The 15,087-nt window shown below is 41.8% G+C and overlaps 1 protein-coding gene across 1 annotated transcript; it reads left to right on the plus strand.

The window, feature by feature from the left end:
* Positions 1–14,223, plus strand: ODF1 (outer dense fiber of sperm tails 1). The gene is made up of 2 exons (XM_020783459.3): positions 1–2,194; positions 6,671–14,223. The coding sequence occupies exons 1-2, from the start codon at positions 1,902–1,904 to the stop codon at positions 6,987–6,989; spliced, it is 612 nt and encodes a 203-aa protein (XP_020639118.1). The 5' UTR covers positions 1–1,901; the 3' UTR covers positions 6,990–14,223.
* Positions 14,224–15,087: the final 864 nt, after the last annotated feature.

Raw genomic sequence — 15,087 nt, forward strand, 5'->3', positions numbered from 1 at the left:
GCTATTCTTTAGAAGTCTGCATTCCATTTTCTGTAACTCTCCCTATCTCCCTTGCATTTTGTTTCCCTTCTCTTCTCTGCTATTTGTAAGGCCTCGTTGGGCAGCCACTTTGCTTTCTTGAATATCCTTTTCTTTGGGATTTTTTTTCCTGCCTCCTGTACAGTGTTACTGGCCTCCATCCATAGTTTTTCAGGCACTCTGTCCACCAAATCTAGTTCCTTAGATCTGTTCGTCACTTGCACTATGTGTTCATAAGGGATTTGGTTTAGGTTATACCCAGTGGTTTTTTCCTACTTTCTTCAGTTTAAGCTTGAATTTTGCTATAAGAAGTTGATGATTGGAGCCACAATCAGCTCCAGGTCTTGTTTTTGCTGACAAAGATATTGGAGTGGCTTGCCTGTTCCTGCTTCAGGTGGATCGGATTTAGTCAGAACTCTCCACTATGTCCTGTCCATCTTGGGTGTCCCTGCACGGCATAGCCCATAGCTTCTCTGAATTACTCAAGCCCCTTCACCACGTCAAGGCAGCAATCCTCTAGCAAACATAGAGGTTTACAGGAATACAAAGCATCTTTTTTGTTAGGGAAACCAGGGAGGAGGTGCACCATAAAAACAGTGTAGTGTGAGCTGTATATAGTCCCAGGGCCACATTTTGCCCACTCTTATTGTAGGGAGTCTTTAGCACTGACATTCTGGATAATGGTGTGGAGCAAAGTAAACTAAATTGTCATGGCAAACAATTAAGCCCTCCATTATGAGCCTTTATGTCCAGCTGCTGGAACAGATTTTAATCTTGCTGCATTTTTCTCTTTGTTTCTAAAAATACTTATACATGCTCCCGGAAGTAGTGCCTTATGGCATCCACATCTATAATTTCCAAGGATTATAACTCCTGCTTCTCACTCACAGAAATGTAGAATTCAAAGTGATCTGGCAAATCATCCAGTTTATTGTGCTGTGTGCATGAGTCAAACAGGTATCTGTCTGGCTGCTGTGCAAACAGAAATTTGAATCCAGTAGAGCATTTGTCTGATCCACTCATGTTGTTCTGATGTTCAAGGTAGTGAACATAGGGATTCCATGTAATCCTGAATTATACAACAGGTATATAATTTAAAAATATTTGTAAAGGTAAAGGTTCCCCTTAACTATTTTGTCCAGTCGTGTCCAACTCTAGGCAGCGGTGCTCATCTCCGTTTCCAAACCATAGAGCTAGCGTTTGTCCGCAGACAATCCTCTGTGGTCACGTGGCCAGCATGACTAGACACGGAACGCCATTTACCTTCCCACCAAGGTGGTACCTATTTATCTAATCTCATTTTTGCATTTTGCATGCTTTCGCACCGCTAGGTTGGCAGGAGCTGGGACAAGCGTTGGGGGCTCACTCCGTTGTGTGGATTCGATCTTACGACTGCAGGTCTTCTGACCTTGCAGCACAGAGGCTTCTGCAGTTTAACCCGCAGCGCCACCACATCCCATAAAAATATTTTACCTACACCAATCTTTCGTTTCTTTCACAATATCCATCTTATACTTATTCCCTAACAGGAAGGGACAGCACAAAAATACACCTGCAAAATTTTCAAGTACTGTACGTAATGTTGACCTTTAATAACTTAATATATTAAATGACGACCTTTGTATTTCTTCAGTTTTGTGTTTAGGACTTAGTAGCTCTTTAAGATGAATTCACTGTTTACAGTTTCCATGGGAATTCCCAGATTATGACATTTATGCAGAGGAATGATGTCACAATGGTTGTGCTGGAATACAACTAAAACTCCAGCAGCTTGCTCCTTAATGCAAACTTCTGGCCAGGGCTTGCAGGACCAATTTTTTTTCCTCACGAGTGCCCTTTTCCAAAGGCTGTACTCGTACACTAATATGGTTTAGTGTTTCCTAATGGCAACCCTCTGTCACGCTCTGGAAGCTGTGAGGCGAGATTTAAGGCGAACTGACAGAGAAATAAAGAGGCGCTTAAGGCTTTTGGATATGCATTGCCATAGATACTGCGACATACACACCCATTGCCTCTGTGACATAAATCTCCATCCACATTGTTGCTGCCTTCTCCATCCATATCCCCACTGCATGTGTGACATCCTATGTTGTCCACCTTGTCGTCCACTCTGCCTCTCTTCCTTGGAGCGCAAAGCGATCAGAGCTAAAATTGAAGCCGAGCAAGAACTGGCCAGGTAAGATTATATGTTGATTTGTCACTTGAGCTCTTAGAACTTTTCACCATTAAGCTGCTAAAAAGAGAGAGATAGCAGCAAACGAAGCAATAGGGAGATCCTTTCAGTATTTGGTACAAAAAGCAGGTTTAAAAAGCTCTTGTTCAGGAGTGAATGTTCATATAAGAAGTCCTGCAGAAGGGAATAAAAGCCATACTTTGTTTCCAGATGTATTTTAAATGGGTGTGTGTACCACGAAAAAAAAACTCTCCATGTCTTTGTGTAATTGAGTATGTATACATACTTCCTGCGCACTCCTTTTTTCCATCTTATTCAGAGGAATGCTTGTTCTTCCACTCTGATACAAGGATGACGAAACTGTGGCCTTCTAGATGTGTCTGCATCCCAGCTTGTACCACCTGTCATCATTGGCCATGATGTTTGGAGATTGATGGGCACAGGAATCTCACAATACGTAGACAGTCACAAGTTCCCCACCATAAAGGAAGGTGTAAGAACATCAGAACTAAAAAAAATGTGCAGTTTCTCTGGGAAGGAACTGCCCTCTTTTTTTAGTTCTGATGTTCTTAGAGGTGGAAAATCTTTAACTCTCTGTAGTTGAAGCTGGTCCATTTGGCCAAATGGGACACCCTCCCACCAAAAGCTGCCTGTAGTCAGTCCATCCCTACCTGCTTTTTGGCTTAAGGTGGGGGATCTGGATACTACTTGTATCTCCCTATTCCTTGAGGCATTTGCATCACCATCATGCTCAAGTGGGAAGAAAATTTGAGGATGAATGTGAGTGAAAGAATCAACTGTCAGGCCTTGAAATCAAACTTTAAGGGAATCAATGGGAAATAGGAATGATTCTAATCTGGGAAGAGAGTATATTTTTCTACTCAGATGACTTGTAGCATTAATTAATGGGGTTGGGGTGAGGCAGTGCATGCTTCTGTCTGTACTGTATATCCCCCTTTGCTCCTTGTAATTGCTTTTCAGACTTCCTGCCTTTCTGCTTCCTTATATGTCTGAAGCCAGATAATTCTTCTGCATCGACTCACTAAAAATTAAAACAGAGTTCTGGGTGACAACATTTGTTTGTTTGCAATGCCACCTAGATCAGTTGTCACTTCTCTCAATTTCACTAACTGAAATGCGTTGCCCCTGTGAAATTAACACCCAACAGCCAGGCAAGAGAGAGAACAGGAAAAAGGGTGTTTCTGTCTTTGCATTTTCTTTCCTGCCCTTCAAAACTAGGCAGAAATTTTGTGATTGGGTATACATATGTCTTTTTTCCAACTGTAAAAAGAATCGACAAGGGGGCTGGTAGGCCCATGGTTCACAAAGAGTGAGATTTAATCCTTTCTTTCAGTCAAGGTTGGCCCTTCCTTGAAAAAGACTGGCAGCTGCGGTAATAGAGGTTGCTGACTTTGTTTTCATGGGGTTGGTGAGTCTGTTCCGGCTTTTAGTCATCCTTTATAGGAGCGAAAACAAAAGGCACATTTCCTGAACAGCTTCACCAGCAAAATTGGAATCACTAGCCTCAACTGCACCTCAGATGCCAAATACTGGGAAGGACCAGTGATAGCTTAATGGCACTTCCTCCTGAACTTTCTGTCTCTTCCACTGGTGTACCACACAATTAGTCTTGTGCCTCCTATACGAGACTGCTACTGCCTCAGAAATGGGGCTGGGATTAGCTGGAAGGGTGGAGGATTTTTACCTCAGGTGTGGTGGAGGATCCTACCCCACTGCCAGTGTCCAACTGCGGGCTCATGTTTCCTAATCAATCCTGTTTGAGAGATGGTTCCATCACCCACTGATTGGGATTAGTTTAATTAATCTACATGACACTACTGGAGATTTGAATCAATCCCTCCCCACTTCAGTTTGGGGATTATTTTCCCTTGTCAGGGGTTCCCCCCCCCAAACCCAGTTCATTGTGGGAAGAGCCACCTGTTAGTAGAGCTGCACAAAGGCTGTGAAAAGCAAATGGGGGGAGAGAAACAAAGGGTGGAGACTGTGGAAGGCATGAGGGGGAAGAAAGAAAGCTGCTGTAGAAATTGAAATCAGAAGAACCTGGGATACATTGAAAGAAAACTGACAAATATTAAGGCTTGGAGTGAGTGATTCTAAATCTATGGAGGTGGAGACTACAGTTCCATCCCACATCAATCTAAGCTACACACCTTGTGTGGATAAGCCCTAAAATAGATTCAGCTGATAGTCCACTCCATGTCTTTATCTGGACTGGGAAGCAGGCACCATTTTGTCCTTGTCCTCAGCAGCAAAATGTCTCAGGCCAGCCGTTCTCCTCCAAGTAAAAATCCTCCACCCTTCCAGCTAATCCCACCCCCATTTCTAAGACCTCTTTGGCAGGTAAGCTCCCATTGGTGCTAGTAGCAATTCCCATGCCAAAGAGTGGTTTCATGTGATGGATTTGGCTTTGTTGGAATCTATGGAAAAGAAATTCTGTGATTGGTCTTTCGTTCTTTCTTTCGATAGATGCAACACTAAACCACATGATTAGTGGCATAAGATTGCAGAGAGACTGATCATAATATGTATTTACTTCTCCAGCTATTTCATTTTTATCCTACTTTTCTCCCAGTGCAGAGACCTAAGGCAGGTAAGAATGAAATGCAAATAGCATTTGGTGAAGTTATGTGTTGTTAAGGCACTTCCAATTTATGGTAACCTTATGAATTAGTGATCTCCAAAAGATCCTGTGTTTAACCACCTGCTAAGGTCTTGCAAACTCAAAGTCATGCCTTATTTTATTCCATCAATCCATCTCATATTCAGCCTTCCTCTTTTCCTATTGCCTTCAACTTTTACTAGCATTATTGTCTTTTTCAGTTAATCTTGTTTTCTTACCAGGTGCCCAAAGTATAATGCTCTCAATCTAGACATTTTTGCTTCTAGGTAGTGTTTAGGCTTGATTTGATCTAGCCTGCTTATTTGTCTTTCTGGCAGTTCATGTTATCCATAAAGCTGTCTTCCAACATTAAATTTAAAATTAATATCTCCCCCCCCCCTCCAGCTTTCTTTAATGTCATGCTCTCACATGCTAATTTAGAATACCATACTACAGATTATTTCTGCCTTGGTCTCCGATGACACTTCCTTACAAATCCTCTAGTTCATTGTTAGCTACTCTTCCCAGTCTTCTTCTGATTTATGGGCTTCAGTCTCCACTTGGATAGACAGGTGAATCAAGGTATTAAAATATTTCAATTTCTTAATTATCCACATCAAAGTTACCTAATTCTTCTGTAAATGTGATTTTGTATTAATATTCAATTGCAGTCCTACTTTTGCACTTTCTTCTTTCACGATTGCCAGGAGACATTTCATATCGTTGCTGCTTTTTTGCGCATTTGGCAGAAACATGAAAAAGGGAACTCCCTAGACAAGGGAGGCTAGAAAGACTGTTATCTTTCTAATGATAAGCAAATACAGTTTTATTCAGACAGGATTTGGGCATTTGTTGACCTGCTGCTAAAGCAGGTTTCAATCTGGTAGGTGCTGTTATTTTTTGTTCTTGTTGTTCATTTTCTTGTTGTTCTCCTGGAGATTGGTTGTGACCATGGCTAATTTGACTTTCGATGTGGCAGCTCTAAAAAAATGTTGTTATGCATTCAAACCAGCGTTCAAGGTTTTTCAACCAATAAATTCTTCTGCTTCCTGCGCTTCTTTTGCTATTTATTTTACCTTGAGTTATCATCTGTAATAATATGTGGACAAAATATTCTAGCTTTCTGCAGATTTCATGATTTCTTGGCCTTGATGCATTCAGTTCAGCATTTCTTTGATGGTCGCTATCTTGTTTCAATAAATTCTACATACTGATGTGCTTCTATTCTTTGTATGCTTTTAAAATGTTTGAAGGGTTCTTTTTTTATGCTCAGCCAGCACAAGAGCAGTTGTGTTAGTACAACAGGCTTCTGCCTATTCTAGACCCATTGCAGCTGGTGTATCTTTGAACTTGTGTTGCTCTACCTCATGACTGCTCCCTTCATTTTCATACTACTTGCCATTGCAGTAGCCAACTGGTCAAATTGTAGCCAACCTTTTGGTGATAAGCCTTTCTATACTTAGGCCGGTGCTCTGATGACACTTATTTTACTGCTGGGGCTGTAAAACTGAGTTCACAATTTGGTAACACTTTTCTGTTGGCAGAGCCTTCAAAAGCCCTGAGGTTTCCCTCCATGCCACAATTAAATATCAGCGTAGGACCACAGTTTGGTGGTGTGAGGAGTTTTTTATTTGCATGCTGACTGAGGGATTCTGGAAGTCTGCCGAGAAAGTAGAATTTCTAAGCTCTGAGCAGGACTTTATGGAGGTGTGGTTAAACAGAATGAGACAAAAGTATTCTATTTTTAAAAAGCCAAATGTTATGTTATCATCAGAACTAGCCGTCCCTATTCATACCGTACACACTATTCTAACTGTTTTGTACTGGCATCTTTTCCCCCCCTCCCCTTGATCTTGTAGGATTCGTAGAAGGGTTACTAAGATGCTGGCAACCTGTAGTCGCCCAAAGCTTTTGGCTTTGATGGATGTGAAGGGTTTTGACCCGGAAGATATTACAGTGAAAGTGCAAGATGGGAAGGTTAAAGTTTCAGCTGAGCACGAAGAAGAATTTAAGACCTGTCGTAGCAAGGAGTACAACTATTCCACTGTCACCAAGGAGATCTCTTTGCCACCCGGAATAGCAGAGAATGAAGTGACTTACACCATTGGGCCCACCAGTCTTGTAAGGATAGAATCACCGGGTACTGTGCCTCCGTGCCTCCTCAGTCTGCTTGGATGATCAGCGTAGGTAGCTGTTCAGCCAAAGGATGTAATAGGCCTCGGCCCTCAGGGCCGCCATTGCGCCTTTTGCAACACCACCCCATAACCTTTTGTTAGCAACTTGGTAGCCCTTCTTCCAACAACGACAGTACTGCACATCTGCTGGTTTGATCGTGTGTTTTTTTTCCCCTGCTGTACTTTAAAGAGTATTTAATTCATATTTGCAACCAGAACTTGGGGGTATTCCTTTTTAAAAGTAATTTCTTATTGTTGTAGCTTGACAGGCCCCCCAAAAAAGCTTGCTGCCATTATTATTAGCAATTGGAAAGAAAGATGAAGAACATTTTCAGCCTGAAGGTTGGATTCTGATTTATACATCAACCAAAACTAGCTGTGTATTTTAGTTTAAAGCTAACATTGACTACAGTATTACTATAAGTCTTTAGAAAGGTCTATCAACATTTTAGAAAGAGCAAACTGTACACAAGTGGGAAACAACACAATGATAGTATTATATTGAAGGGACATGCTATGGGAGGAACCTCAAGAGCCAGATTCAGGCCTAATTTAAGGCTCTTTCTACAAGTAAAGTAGAATAGTTAATTTCAGTAAGAGATATAAGTGTTAGCAAGAAAAGTTGAACAGTTATCTTTAACTATTGCTAAGCTTAATAATGTAGCCCTTTAATTGGGTGGGGAGTTTTTGTATATGCTAAACTGCCATTATGTTAATTGTTGGCTGTAACTATTTAGGAACAATAGGACTGAAAGAGAAAATGACATGTAATAATTTAGTTAATGCTATTGCCTGCAGATGGCATTTTGTGTTGCTGGTTCCTTCAAAAATGCTGTTTGCAACCTGAGTTTCCTTTCCCAATCTGGCACGTTCTAGGTGTGACATATTCACATAGTTCTATTGCTCAGTAGGGATTGGGGATTTTTGTAATCCAGTGCATCTGGAAAGTGTTGTGTTAGGGAAGACTATCCTTCAGGCGTGATATCTTACAGTAACTAATACCCTGCATTATTGGCACGTATATGATGCATCCTCACTTTCCACCCCCATCTATCCCGGCATCACCATGTATGCCGTTTGCTCCCCCTTCAAACACCACGGGTTGTATAAAAGAGCATGTCATCAAACTATAAAAATTCCTGTCAAAATGTTTCTAAAACTGCTATTTCACAATAACATTTAAAATCACTTTCAGTCTGCTTTAAAACCTAACTAATATCTAGGGCAAAGTAAAGGTAAAGGTAAAGATTCCCCTTGACAATTTGTCCAGTCGTGTCCGACTCTAGGGGGTGGTGCTCATCTCCGTTTCCAACCCATAGAGCTAGCGTTTTGTCCAAAGACAAGCTTCCGTGGTCACGTGGCCAGCGTGACAAGACACGGAACGGCATTACCTTCCCACCGTGGTGGTACCTATTTATCTACTCGCATTTTGCATTTTGCATGCTTTCGAACCGCTAAGAGAATCCCAACCTCAATGGAAATGCATATACTGAATTAGCAGGCAAAGGCTGCTGGGGTTGACCAGAAGTGACCATTTGAAGGTACTGCTCAGGAAGGATGTCTGCTGGAGAAAACATATTAAGAATTGCTGGTATCCTTATTCTGCTCTATTCCACTCTGTGAAGACACAGAACAGACTTTAAAAATCAGCTTTACATATCTATAATCTCACACTTTTATCCCTGCATTGCCATGCAGTCCTTGCACGAATTCGCAAAGCAAAGGTGGTTACTGCCTTTATCGGACCACTAAAACATTAAAAGCCAATGTGATACAATGAGTAAAGTGTTGGGCTGGTACTCAGAGAACCTGAGTTCAAATTCCCACTTGGCTATAAAAACTCCCTGGGGGGTGGCAAGGATAAATCAGTTCCTGAAATTCTCACATATTAGGCTCTTCATAAATCAAAAAGAAATTGATGGCACTTAAAATAGATGACCTTTCAAGTTCAGCAGAATCCTTCATCAGACTTGATGCTGCTGAGCTTGAGTGGATGGGGGAGAAGATCAGATGTTGCTTTTATTTGAATTATACAGAAGGACCAAGATCTTTGGCAGAAGCATGGTTTGCACCTGGTAGACTGCTGTACTAGACACAGAGATGGAATTAGCTGAAGAGTGGTGATAAATATTAAAAATAAGTAAAGAATAGCTTTTTAAAAACTTTATCACAAACATTTAACATGCAAAAAATAATACCAATGAGCAGATAGATGTATTCTTCCAATTTTAATGCAATGCAGTGGGTTTAGGGGTGTGGCTCATGATGATCAGTGAGAGGGATTTAGAGGGACCTTGGGTTATTGGATTTTATTAAAGTGAGCTTGCCTGTCTCCCCCACACCTGCATAATTCAGCACTGGATACAACCAAGCAGGTAGAGAGGAAGAGAAAGAAGGAGGGCATTTGGTATAATATTTAACATGAAGGATTAATTTTTGCAGTTCATTTGACTGTTTTTCTCTGAGGCAAATGTTCCCTCAACGAAGGAACGGCATCCCTCTGAGGGTCAAGATGATGCAGGAGAAATGCCTCATTTCATGGCCACGTTTAGTAATAGCTATATAAGAGATAGACCTGGGTTTCCTTTTTCTTAGGCCCAGGCAGATCAATGGGATCTAGCTCTGCTACAGTGCAAACTTGGTATTAGTGGTCTATAAGTTGTATTAGGACGACACGTAGTGACCATTTATATTCATCTTGCCACAAGGAAATATATCACCCAAACAGAACAGAGTTGTATGTGCCATTTGATAGTTCTGGATGCAAATTGGAACCATTTACTGTAATTTAAATAGAAACACAGCACATGTCTCCCTAGTGGAGAAGATTGCAGCCAGGTTTTTCATGTGCTTTCTAAGTCTGCACTTGAAATCACTGTGGGCTAGGAACTTTGAGGCCCCTGCTCTCTCCTGGGAGGGTATTTGAAACTAGTTTTGGGGCTTGAAACCAGACTTGTGACTTCCATCACAACAAAAATAGGGACATGAAGCCCTCCATGTGTTTTTGGTCTACAACACCCTTTTGGACTAGAGGGCATAATGAATGGTGAAAGGTTATGGGATCGAATATCGTCTCAAAACATCTGGAAGGCCACAGTTGTCCATCCCTGCAATTTAAAAAATGCCTTCACATAAAAGATTATCCTCTAACAAGCCTTTAAAACAGAGTATCATCCTTTGCAAGGAAGAATGCATGTGAGAACAAGAATACTTTAGAATTGTTAAATTAGAAATGAGTGCCAAGTATCTGTACCAGAAAGACACACAACACCAGTATCAAGTATAGCATTAAAATCATATGACAACAGTGATCCCAACAGCTTTCAGTAAACTGATCAGAAATCTCCACACTAGAGTGCTGGTTGATCCTGACAGGTGCTTTGCCTTGGCCAAAGCATTGGACAGCATTACTGAGTCTAAAATAGCAGCATGTGTATAAAGGAAAACATGTTTTTCATGGTGTTTTGGAAAATACTTTTCATAAGTCCTCTTCTCAATATCTTAACTGGAGTTCACCTTTTCAGTGCATATGTTCTTCAAAGATGCATGTTCTCTAAACATGCACATTCTGGTATGTATGTGTATGTGTAAGTGTATATGTATATGTATGTGATATTTTAACCTTGGGACTAGTGCATGTTAGCAAGTAGATTCCAGATCACACTAGTTCTATCTCTCAAGGGGATTTTATTCAACAGCTACAAATCATAAACATCTTAATGATCACTCTTGAGAGGACAGCTTAATTGAGAGAGGCATAGATTACAAAACAAATGTGTGAATTCCACTAGAGAATTTGTTAGCTCGAAGGCAAACTCATCCTATGCAAAGTAACATAAGACACAGAATTACATAAATATTAAAAAAAAATTTAATATGCCAGATCTGTTTGGGGAGGCTAGCTTATAGAGTGCATTTGCTAATTAATATGAGAGCTATGAGGCCTTAGGAACTAGGCTTCAGCCACCTGGCGTAAATGGATTGAAGGAAACAGGTTGGATCCTCTCCCCCATGAGGTTAGAATGACTGGGGTTAAGTACATCAGACCATTCCAGACTTCTCTGGGTGTTAGAGGATAGGAGAAGTGGGAAAGAACATAAATGGCCTTATCAGTGGTTCATTGACATTTAAGCATACTACAGTGCCCATTTGCTGCAACAAAATATCAAAAATAGGTGGCTTGAATGATCAGAATAGCTAAGGTAAGAAAAAGTTCCAGTACCTTGTGTGCTGCCAATGTTCCCCTGGATGTCTGGTTCAGTTTGCTTACTGCCCACTATATCAGATTATGCGCTGTGTTAGACAACCTCTTAAAGAACAATTAATTATGTCAAAATAGGCAATAGAGCTTAGGGTTGCCAGATGTCCGGCAAAAGGAGGACATGTCCTTCTTTTTAACCTAATGCTCTCCGTCTGGCAGGCAAAGCTAAAAATCTTTAAAATGTCCAGCATTTGTAATATTTTATGTTATAATTTTGAATGGGAGGGGGAGAGGTGGAAGGTGGAAGGCGGTCTCTGGTGGAGTCACAATCTAAGACACCACTTTGGACTGTAAATCAGCCACGCCCACGTGGAGCTTTTGCTTCTGGAGGTGACTTCCTGCTTCGTTTTGAGCAAGCTGCGCATAAAGATTAGCAAGGAAATGAGAGCAAGATACACATGCGCGCACGCACACACACACACACACACACACACACACACACACACACACACACACACACACACACACACACACACACACACACACACACAAATGAGTGAGAGGGAATGGGAAAACAAAAGAAGAGAGTAGAGAGAGAGAGAGAGCAGCGGCCGGAGAAGGGCAGGATCTTTTTTTTTTTAAGGGGGAAAAAAGTTTGTGGGTTTGCCCGGAAGTATTCGAGCGAGCAGCAGGAGTCGAGAAAGGAGAGACAGCGGTGGCAGCTAAGTCTTCATACAATTTACACACAAATATAAATGTGGGTAAAAGTGGTGGAGGCTACCACATGTGCAGAAATGTATTACATTTGTATCCCATCCGACTTAGTGGAAACCACAGTAAGTACAGTCATCTAAACTCTAACACCTCACCCCCATTCCACCCACATTATAATAAATAAAAGTAATCCCAAACCAATAAAACAAAAACAACCAAGAAACGGAATAACACAAAATGAGGGCAACAATCCTCCAGTGACACAGGCTCAAAGAGCAAACTAACTGAGGGGGAGGATATCCTTAAAGGCTCCCTTTAAAAGTGTAGTTTTCAGCTGTTTCTTAAAACTCCAGCAGGAAGAGGCCTGCTGGATCTCTTAAGGGGAAGCCATTCCAGAGCATGGGGGCCACCACTGAGAAGGCCGGAGTTGAGGCCTTCCTTACCTCCCTCGCTGTGGCCATCCATGAGGTATAGGAAGATTGGGTAAAATGGGCAGCACTCCAGCAGGTAACAAGGTCCTAAAGCATCAAGGGCTTCATATGTTAAAACTAACATCTTGAACCTGGTCTGGAATGCAACAGGCAACAAGTGCAGTTGGGCCTAGACTGGGGATATGTGACTGAACTTCCTCCCTCCTGTCATGCCCTTGGCTGCCACATTCTGCACCTGCTGAAGTCTCCAGATCAGCTTCAAGGGACTGTTAAAGTAGCTGATCCATAAGAGAACCAGCACATGGGCAAACATTGTCGGGACCACCACCAGCCGTCCAGGAAGAGGTGCAACTGTACAATCTGCCTGAACTGACAGAAGGCAGACCTAACTACAGTACAGCCAATATTTGATGTTCTATTGAGAAAGCTGGTTTTAAGATTGCCCCCAGGTTGTGCACAAAGTCCCTAGAGTGGAGGGCAACACCGTTTAGACTAGGGACTGTTTCCCACCCACCCCCAACTGTGAAATGGCCTCTAGGAGAAAGAATATGGGGATCCCATTGGCAGAGCTTGCGTTTGAAGAGAACAAGTTCCCCAGGGTGTTCTGAGGAAAAGCTTACAAAGCTGTCTGGCAAAGCTGTGGCATACTATACAAAGCGGACTTCAGCAAAACAACAGCTGTAATCCATGCAGCTTTGTGCACATAAGGCTGATGATGTCGTTAGCCACAGATGTTGATTTTTAATGTAAACTTTCCTATTCATTCCCTAAGTGCCGAGGCTCCCTAAGAATCCCTTTTGATCCAGGGAAGCTGTTGGCCCCTTGGAGTGGTGGGTGCTTTTAATGTCAGAAAATTACTAGTCCTGCTCCCAGCCCAGTCTTCTTGATCACAACTCTAAAAGTTCCCAGCTACAGTGCAGTGAAACTTACAGATATAGTGCACAAAAGGAGAAAGCAAAATTTATATTTACCTGACCCACAGCACAAGACTTCTGTTGGCCCAGAAGGAGACTAGAAGGAACCTCTCTATACAGGTGTTGGGCCAAGGAAAGTCCAGTAGGAAAATAACTCCAGCAGAAAAAGTTGAAGTTCAGAAATACTGTAAAGTAATTAATCCACAGACTGGCTACATGAAAAGGAAAAGGAACAATAGAGTTGAGAAATGGGAACTAGACATAGAGGAGCATAAATGTTGGAGCAAGACCGTTGCTTTTCCAAGCTGCTCAGGAGTCAAGCATCTAGTCTAGATAGGTTGGATTGTGGCAAAGTAGCTAAATGTAGTCTCAGCACTTCAGCCTCATTTGGACTGAGGACCAGATATTTGGGCCCAGTACCTATGGTGCCAAATAAGGTGCTAAGATGTAAACTTTTAAAAAAGTTTAAGAAATAAAAATATTTGGACATCCATGTTAAATTTTGTTTTTAGAGGTTTGACTAAAAGTGCTTTGCCTGGAACCCTGTAGGACCCATAACAAATATGTTTCTGTCACGGGGGGGGGGGGGAGAGAAGACATTAACTAGGGGCGGTTATGGTGTGGGGCCCACATAAAGTTCTCAGGTCACCCTAACCTAGGTCTTGTCTGTGTTCAAGGAACATCCTAGACCAGTTCTTAGAAAGCAGCCAGTGTTGTATTTCCTTCCTATGCTGGTCCATTGCCCAGGCCTGAGCAAGCTTTTCCAGTATAATAAATTTTTTTTACTGTGTATGTTTCTCATATTTCATGCAGCTAGAACTTTTTGCCCTCAAAGAATACCAAATCTGCATATGAATCAAATGATTGCCCCCTTTTAATTTCATGGCTTTCTCTTTTCGTCCTTTTGGTCCAAATGCCCAAATCAGGAGCTCAGTAACACACGGCAAAGTCGAGAGCAAGAGGCATGCCCAATGTACTTATCCTAAACATGGAAGGATCTATGGTTACACAAGCTGTTCACTTATCATTCTTGCACAAAGGAGAGCAAAAGAGAAAGGCAATATTGGCATCAAGGAGGATCACTTGTCTCAACAGAGTAAGCTTTCTGGCCCAAAACAAATCAGGACAGGACGGAGCTTCCTATCAGATGGGTGGAGAGGCGATGTCAGCTGTGAAAAACCTTGACAGAATGCAATTCTTGGAACTGGTGTATTCATTTCTAATCCCTAGCAGCTGGATCTTATATTCAAGCCCATTGTGGGTTTCTGTTTTTGGTAGTGGCCTAGTGGTGTTATATTTCTTGATTAAGTCAAGCAACTTGATACTCACTGCATACGAAGGGGGTGATCGCTACATCTTCTGTCTTCATGTATTTTACGGCTGACAGCCTTTAATACACACTATTATGCAAGAGGCAAACAGAAATAAATTCAGACAGCACTGTATCATCCCACACACAGTGCTGGAATGGAAAGCCTCACGGGTCCTTAGCGCAAGTAGCCCACCAACATAGTGACAATATGGATGCAGAATTTAAAGATTCTTGTGTTTTCTTTTGTTGATTTTTGTTCACATGCTGAATGGTGCTTCACATATGATGGTATGTATACACACAGACACATTTCTCACATGTAAGTAATTATCATGTGGGAAATTGCACAATATAGGTAAATGTAAAGGTTCCCCTCCACCCCTACTAGGGGGTGGAGCTCATCCCCGTTTCCAAGCTGTAGAGCCAGCGTTTGTCCAAAGACAGTTTCCATGGTCATGTGGACTAGACACAGAACGCTGTTACCTTCCCACCGTGGTGGTACCTATTTATCTACTTGCATTTGCACGCTT

The sequence above is a fragment of the Pogona vitticeps genome, chromosome 4 (genome assembly GCF_051106095.1).
Source record: "Pogona vitticeps strain Pit_001003342236 chromosome 4, PviZW2.1, whole genome shotgun sequence".
NCBI classification, from domain to species: domain Eukaryota; kingdom Metazoa; phylum Chordata; class Lepidosauria; order Squamata; family Agamidae; genus Pogona; species Pogona vitticeps.

Bases quoted from the DNA above. Each gene is read 5' to 3' on its own strand.
- ODF1 (XM_020783459.3), top strand. From the start codon at position 1,902: ATGGCAACCCTCTGTCACGCTCTGGAAGCTGTGAGGCGAGATTTAAGG. The intron at 2,195-6,670 runs GTAAGATTATAT...TTGATCTTGTAG, and splicing joins GCCGAGCAAGAACTGGCCAG to GATTCGTAGAAGGGTTACTA.